Source organism: Macrotis lagotis, chromosome 1, assembly GCF_037893015.1.
Source record: "Macrotis lagotis isolate mMagLag1 chromosome 1, bilby.v1.9.chrom.fasta, whole genome shotgun sequence".
Classification (NCBI taxonomy): Eukaryota; Metazoa; Chordata; class Mammalia; order Peramelemorphia; family Peramelidae; genus Macrotis; species Macrotis lagotis.
The window spans coordinates 278,229,810-278,238,355 of NC_133658.1; the positions used below are offsets into that span (position 1 = coordinate 278,229,810).

An 8,546-nucleotide genomic window follows, 5' to 3' on the forward strand; every position below is an offset into this window, starting at 1 on the left:
ATTTAACTTTTCAGCCTTAGTTTCCTCAAATGTACAAGGAGATAATAACATCATCTAATTCACAAGATTGTTGTGAGGAGTAAACTCGCTTTAGCATTGGCACAGAGTAGTCTTCTCCCTTCTTTTCCCAGACACAACTCCAGGCACTTTGCTCGGTCAGGAAGGTACGAACAAGTCTGCACTCTATTCAGCACCATTTGGGGCTGAAAGGGGAAAAAGTACCAGGGTTAATCAATGATATATTAGGGGCCCGTTTGTTTTTAATCCAAAGTATGCATTACTTTTTTTACTTCACTAAAATTCTATTACTATTTAATTCACTTTTACATATTTTTCCTGAAAACTTGCTCTTCCCTTTTTTGAGGGCTTCTTTGAATCTAGTGATATACTTATTTTCTTATCATATATTTTATTTTTAAACAGATTTTAAGGATACCTTTTGTTTTTTCATCTGTTGCATCTCTTGCTCTATCCTTCCCCTCCCAGAAATTCATCTCTTAAAACAAAAGCAATATATATGTATGTGTGTATATATGTATTTTTTTTTAAAGAGAGAATTCATGCGTTTGCTAAGCACTTCAAATTGAACTTAATATCTCAAATATTTCCTCCTTTTTCCCCTGATGCTGCCACCATCCTGGTGCAGACTCTCATTTCCTTAAGCCTATAATACTGCAAACCCCTGCTGATCCTCTTGCCAAAAGTCTCTCCTAATTCCAGTTCATCTTTCATTGCTAGTGAAAGTCAAAAGTATTCTTCCAAAACTACAGGTTTGACAAAGTCAAAATCCAGTTTCCCAGCCCCCACCCCCATTCCACACATACTCCTTTTCAGGAAATTCTGGTGTCTTCCTATTGTCTCCTTATCAAATATCCTCTTTTAAAGCCCTTAATAATCTGACCCTTTCTTCCCTTTCCAATTTTTTTACACCTTGCTTCCCACCTTTCCACCATCTATGACCTAGTGACACTGGTCCTATTGCTCTTCTTGATGGACACATGACTATCTCCTGATTCTGGGCATTTTCATGAACTCTTCTAACCCCCACCCCTACCTCCCAATTCTCTGGTTGCCTTCAAGCCTCAGCTAAAGTTCCAACTTCTTTACGAAGACTTTCCAAATCACCTTATTGCTAAGACTAAGATTACCTCCAGTTTACCCAGGATCTATTTTGTTTGTGCCTTATACATGTAGTCTCCCCTATAATGCTGAATTCCCAAAAGTCAGGGACTGGTTTTTCATTTCTGAATATGTCCACACATAGCATACAGATATTTAATAAACTCTTGTTCATTTGACTTTTCTGATATGTTGATTGGTTTTGCTGGAAACGTAGGAATACAGTATCAAGGAGGAGAATGTGATCAAGGGTGAAGAATGAGTATTGAGAAAAGGTCATTGAATTTTACAACTAAGAGATCATTAGTAACTTTGGGAAGAGTAGCCTTGATGGAATGATAATTTCAGAAGTCAGATTATAAAGAATTAAGAAGAAAGTGGAGTTAAAGTAGATGAGTTTAGCTACAAAAGGCAGAATATGACAGCAGGACTGGAAGAATAAAGTAAGGTTTTTCATCCCACTAACTGGGAGTGTCCATAAGGATTTTGTACTGAGCCTCCTACTCTTCTCTCCCTCCCCCCACAATACTATTTCACTTGATCTCTTTAGCTCCCATGGATTCAATTATCATCTCAGGGTTTATTTAACCCTAAACTGTCTACTGCTTCCAGGGGGTTAATTCCAACTGCTTAATAGACATTTCAAGCTGGATATCCCATAGATATCAAACTCAACATGTCCAAAACTATATTCATCTTTCCTAGCAAAACCTCTCCCTTTCATAATTTCCTTATCATTGTCAATTAACCCCTCCCATGGGAATCTTCCCATTCATTCAGGCTTATAACTTACATGTTTTCCTTACTCTCTCTTACTTCTGATAATCAATCTGTTGTGGAAGTCTGTCAAGTTTACCTTAGCAATATATCTTTTTTCCTCTGGCACTTCCACTTGTTTTGGGGGCAAGCCCCCATCACTTCAAGCTTCTCCACTGTAATACTGTGATGGTGGGCCTCTCTGTCCACTTCAGTCGATCTGTTATTCATTTTTCAAAAGAGATCCTTGTAAACATGCAACCCTGATACCACAGGTTCACTATCACTTCCAGGCTCAAATATAAAATCCTCTGGTGTCCAAAGTCCTTTATAAACTGCTCTCCCTACCTTTCCTATCCTTTTTATATCCTACACAGTCCCCTTCCTCTATCCCCACTGGTGCCACACCCTCTATGTACTCTAAGATCTGGTGACAAGTGGTCTCCTTAAATAAGACATCACACATTCCCAGACTCCAAGCATTTTTACTGTTCTCTACATCTGGAATTTTCTCCTTCCTTATCAGTGCCTCCTGGCTTCCTTCAAGTCTCAGTTAAAATCACACCTTCTACAGCAAGTCTTTCTTTCTGTTATTTCCAATTCATCTTATGTATAGCTTGTTTGTACATAGTTGTTTGCAATTATGTTCGTACATAGTTCGTCTCTGCTGTTTGACTATTAATGCCTTGAGATTAGGAACTATCTTTTGCCCTTTTTTTCAAACCTAGAATGTAACACAGCAACTGGCATGTATTTATTGACTCACTGAACTCAAGAGACTGAGAGTATGATGGTGCCCTGACTAGTAACAGGGCAAATAGGGAAAGGAGTGGATTCAATTGTATATGGTGTATTTAACATCTAATCTGAGATACTTAATAGGCAACTGGAGATGTGAGACTGGGAGACAGGTTAGAGCTAGCTAAATAAAACTAAGAATCATCTGTTTCTGAATCTAAGCCAGCTAAGGAATTCACCAGATGAAACAATGTAAAGGGAGAAGATAAGAGGGCCCTAGATAGAGCCTTGAGGGACATCTTTGAAAAGCAGGCATGACCTGGAAGAGAGCCCAGCAAAGGAAACTAAGGAGAATGGAGGAAAGAGAAAGTAGTGAGAGATGATAGTGTCATGAAGTCCTAAGAGTATTGAGAAATTGGAGAACATTGGTGTCAAAAGCTCTAGAAAAGTCAAGAAGGATGAGGATGAAGGAAAAAATCGTTAAATTAGGTAATTAAGAGATCATTAGTAACTTTAGAGAGCAGTTTTGATTGAAGGAGGTTCATTAATCAGACTTCAAGGAGTTTAGAAAAGAGAATAAGAGAAAATGAAGTAAAGCCATTAATTGTAAAAAGCAAGATCTTAGCTTTAAAAGACAAAATTCTTCCACTTTATCCAGGGCCATCTCCAGTGGTCTTGATCCATATCTGGTCACTGGTCCCAGATGGTTCTGGAAGAGAAAGAGCCACCTTTGCCTTGGCAGCCCCTCCCAAAGTCATAATCCTCACTGAGAACAAAGGACAAAGAAGTCATTAAGGGAGGAGAAATAGGGTGATAGCTAGTTTAGATAGCACACAACCACTTCTGAAGAGAAGTGGCAAGATGTCTTTTTAATCTCTTTTTTTGGGGTCAACCTTGGTCTTTATAATTTTGTAAGATTCATTTTGACTGTTTGATAGTTGCTGCTTTTTTCACTTACATTGTCAGTTATTGCATATGTTGTTTTCTGGGCTCCACTTACTTTACTTTCCATCAGTTTATATATAATTTTCTGTGTTTTCTTGGACACACGATGTTTATGACTTCTTATAGCTATTTCAATGCAATACTCCATTATAATAACGTACCACAATTTATTTAGCCATTTCCCAATTACAGGCATTGGTCTTGAATCAAATTCTTTGATACCATAAAAAGTTCAAGTATACATATTTTTGGAATGTATAGAACTTTGGTTTTGTCAAATAAACTCTGTGGGTTATATGCCTAGCAATAGAATCTCTAGGTCAAAACTTCAGACATTTTAGTCCTTTTATTTGCATAATTTCCAACTGCTTTCTAATTTGTTTAAATAAATCCTGCTGATTCACAGATTCAACAATGCCAGTCTTTTCACAATCCTCCAATATTAACTGTTCAGGTCCTCTATTATTTTTACCAATATTCTGGGTGGAAAGTAAAACCTTAGTGCTATTTTAATTCATATTTCTCTTCTGAGTAACTATTATTCTTTCATATGGTTGTTATTAATTTTCACTTCTTTTGAAAACTGTCTTTGGATCCCTTATCTTACTGTAGAATGACTGTCTCTTAGTTATATGCTCTTCTCTTATTGCTAGTGCTACCATTTCTAGAACTCTATCAAATAATAGCAAGCAGCAAACATTTTTAAAGTTAAAGCTCCACATTATGGTAGCTTCAGCACTCTACCACCACCCCCCCAACCTCCCCCAGTCCTTCCTAATCTTACCCCAGAGCATAGGAACTGACTTTAACCACAAAAGTTTTATGGAAAGGTCAGATCAAAAAATGTGAGAACTGGAAGAAATAGTACAGAAGAAAAAACTAATCAGTCAACAAGCATTTTATTAAGAGTCCACTATGTACCCCACTGGAAGTAAGTTGTCTATTACACCGGCAGATGCATTTTCAAAATCCTATTTTGGTTCTTCATCTGGGTTTAGGTAGCAACTTACCCTCTAAGTGGCAGAGAGGTAGGCCCAAGTAATTGAAATAATTCATTGCTAGAAGGTCCAGATAAAGATCTAAAGCTTGCACTGGAATAACTCCCATTGCCTCAGTGGATCTCTCCCTCCAAGCAAAATTCCGAGGGAATTGAGAGTACCTTTTTATCTTAAGTATTTGTTAGAGATTAATTTATCTTAGAAATCAAACCCTAATTAAGAAAGTTAGCTTTGGACTTTCCCTTGAATAAGAGGATTTCTTTCTTTATGCATTCATTAATTTCTTTCATGAAAAATTTTTTCATTGTATGTAAACAAAATAATTTTATCTTTTGTAGCAGTCCCTTTTAGAAATCACCCCTAACTCGCAGCTATGAAAGCTTCTCTTGGTTTTTGTTTTTGTTTTGGCAAGCCAATGGGGTTACTTGTGACTTGCCCAAGGTCACACAGCCAGGTAATTATTAAGAGCCTAAGACCATATTTGAACTCAGGTTCTCCTCACTACAGGGTAGGTGCTCTATCCACTGTGCCACCTAGCTGCCCCTACCCCCTACCTGCTTCTCTTCTAATCTTTTTAATGATGTGATAGTTAATAGTTGAGTCATATATTCATTTTTAATTTACTGTAAACATTGTAGAAGTAAAATATTGATTTAATACTAATTTCTATCAAATTGATTTCTAATAATTCCCAGAAGTACTTACCAAAGAGGGAATTCTTTTTTGTGTTATTCATTTCTTTAGGTCTATTGAATCTTGTGATTTCATTGTTTCTAATACTTCCCTGTCTAATCTGTTTCATCCATCTATTTTTCCATTACTTTATCCAACACCAAATGGTTTTGATGATGATGCTTTATAATAAAATGAGACCTAGAAGTGCTATTCTCCATCGTTTTTACTTTTTTTCTTATTACTCCTCGAGATATTCTAAATCTTCAAATGAATTTTGTTATTGTTATATCTAACTCTGTAAAGTATCTCTTTGGTAGTTTCATTGGTATAGCACTAAATTTGTAAATTAACTTTGGTAGTATAATTTTTATTATATTGGCATAGCACAATCATGAGCACTGAACCTTCCTCCAATTATTTAAGTTGGGGTTTTTTTTGAGCATTTCATAATTAAATCCATACAGGCATTGAAGGTACTTTGGAATATTAACTCCAAAATATTTAATACATTTTTATAGTTATATTTGTGGGATTTTTTCTGTAACTTTCAATTTTGCTAATGTTATATTCTCAAATAGTTTCTTTGCTGATTTCCTAGGTATTTTTTTTTTCCTTTGAAGAGTAGTAGCACATGCTTTCAGGCAACTATCCGCAACTTCCATTCCCACTGACAGGTTGAATTTCTCCAAAATGACTAAATTCCCTATAATCCAGAATGGACGAGAAATGAATTTTTAATGCTGTACATAGCTCATGAACTCCCAGAACTGTTTCCTCTACAAGACTCTCAGCTGATTATCAATTAGTTAGGCAGATTTAATTAATCTTAGTATTTACTAAGGTGATATGACAGGAACAGCTGGTACAAAACATCTAACCAAAAGTATATGGCATAAGTACGTATAGTCCAGGGGGAAATATATTCCTACTTAAAGACAAGGGGTTAACTCACAGCTTTGGGAAATCTTTTTGCTGGAGTCTCCAAGCTGTTTCCCTCCCATATGGTATAACTTTTCTTATACATTCTTTGCTAAGATCCTTGAATCTTAGTCCAGTGTGTGGTTGGCTCCCAATGCAGACATTAATAGCTATATAACTAGCATTTATATGAAACTAAGTGGTTGTGCTTTACAAATATTATTATCTCATTTACTCCTCAAAAGAACCCTGAGAATTAGGCACTATCATTATCATTCCCATTTTATAGTTGAGGAAACTGAGACAGTTGGCAATTAAGTGACTTGCCCAGGGTCACACAATGTCTGGTGCACATTTGAACCCAGGACTTTTCCTAACTCTTGGCCTACTGCTCCAAATAGGTTTACTATTATTTGGATATTTCTCTTTTTTGGTCCCCATTTGTGGTTTTCTTGGAAAAGATACTGGAGGAGGAAAACTGAGTTAAATGACTAGTTCAGGGTCACATAGTTAGGCCAGGATCTGAACTTAACAAGAGTAATCTTCCTGACTCCAGGCTGAGTACTCTATCCACCGAACCACCTAGCAGATCTCAAACCATATAGGTATTTTTTTTTTAGATTTTTCAAGGCAATGGGGTGAAGCGGCTCGCCCAACGCCACAGGGCTAGGTAATTATTAAGTGTCTGAGGTCAAATTTGAACCCAGGTACTCCTGACTCCAAGGCCGGTGATCTATTCACTGTGCCACCTAGCAGCCCAAACCATATATGTATTTAAGAAGTTATTGTGGTGTACAAAGCACTACACTAAGAGCATTGCAAATAGATTCTCATTAGATTCTTACAATAATATTGACTCGGTGGAGTCAGGGATACAGCAAAGATGGTGATGGGAAGGTAAGAAATACTCTGAATGCCTTAAGTTCATAGTCTTTTTTTTTCTCTAATAGAGAGGGTAAAGTTAGATACAAAGACCAACATCTGCTCCTTCCTGACTAATCAATTCCTTTTCAGGAGTTTAAATGGAACTTCTTCCCTCTGCTTCCCGGTTTTATTCCACCTACCAGTTGCCTCAGTGAATCTGGTGACTCTTCAAGGACAATGTCATGCCAGTGTTATTTATTTAGCCTAAATCTATGATTTAAATTGACTGACCTCACTCGGTTACTTAACAGGGTAGATCATTTATTACTTACTTTAGAGGGATGGGGGGTTGCCTCGATTGCTTTATTCGATCTCCAACCTTAAGCGATCAGATCAGTAACTAGAGATAGTTTCATTTCCCCTTTGTGTATCATTAAGTCTTTAATTTCCTTCTCTTATTCCTTAGTGCTACCATTTCTAGAACTACATCAAACCATGGCAGGAATAATAGCAGGCTGCAAAGGTTTTTTAAGTAAAAACCCCGCCAATCCCTGCCAATCTACTCATCCACACTGATATTGTCTCTCAGTTTCTCCCTCTTCTCCTTCCCAACCTTAAGCCTTAACTCAAGTTAAAGATGGGTCCGATGGTTGAATGTTAGAACTAGAAGGAACAGTAAAGGCATTTATCTATTTTTTTTTTAGTTTTGCAAGGCCAATGGAGTAAAGTGTCTTGCCCGAGGCCACACAGCTAGGTCGTTATTAAGTGTCTGAGGTCGGGTTTGAACTCCGAACAGGAATTTCTTTTCAGGGCCCACTGGAAGCGACTGGCTCCTTGGCAGGACGCTCACTTCTCTGAGATGCTTGGTCCGGATCCCCGGGGGGCCGGCGGGGCTCCCCTGCCCGCCCTCTAGGTGGCGGGGAGGAGGGACCCCACATGTGAAAGCCTGGCTGGCTCGGGGGGCGCCACTAACTTTACCAACGGTCCCGAGTTGGGGCCGAAAGGGCCGTGTGGCCCCAGCCCTGCGTGTCCCAGATCGGGAAACTGGGGCCCCGAGGCTTAGTCCCAGGGTGGCGGGCGCTGCGGGTGCGGCGCCCCGGCCTCCCTGCCCCGGCCCGCGGCCGCTCTCACCTTCCTGCTCCCAGCGCCGCAGGCTCTGCGGGTCGCTCCTGCGCACGCCGCCCAGGACCTCGGGCTGCACGGGCCGCATCCTGGAGTCCGCCTGCTCCAGGGGCGCCTGCTCCCGGGCGCGGGCCGCGGCCGCCCGCCGGCAGTGCTCGCCCAGTTCGTCCGGGTCCAGCGGGGCCAGGTCGGCGAGCAGCGAGGCCCTCCCGGCCGGCGCCAGCTCGGCCCAGAAGCGCAGGAGATGGGCCTGGCCCGCCCGCTCCAGCCCGGCTCGGACTTCCTCCTCGGACACCATGCCTGGCGCTGGCAGCGGCGGGGCCCCGGGCGGCCGGTCTCCCGCCTTCGGCTGGCGCAGGGGCCTCGTGACCGGTCCAGGAAGCCGGCTCAGGGTCACGCGCTGCCGGGGAC

The 8,546-nt window shown here is 40.3% G+C and overlaps 1 protein-coding gene across 1 annotated transcript in view; it reads right to left on the minus strand.

The window, feature by feature from the left end:
- Positions 1–8,546, minus strand: part of UAP1L1 (UDP-N-acetylglucosamine pyrophosphorylase 1 like 1) — a 30,975-nt gene extending 22,429 nt beyond the window's left edge. The window contains exon 1 of the mRNA XM_074210616.1: positions 8,145–8,546. Within this exon, the coding sequence (XP_074066717.1) occupies positions 8,145–8,433 (289 nt within the window). The 5' untranslated portion in view covers positions 8,434–8,546. The remainder of the gene's footprint in view (positions 1–8,144) is intronic.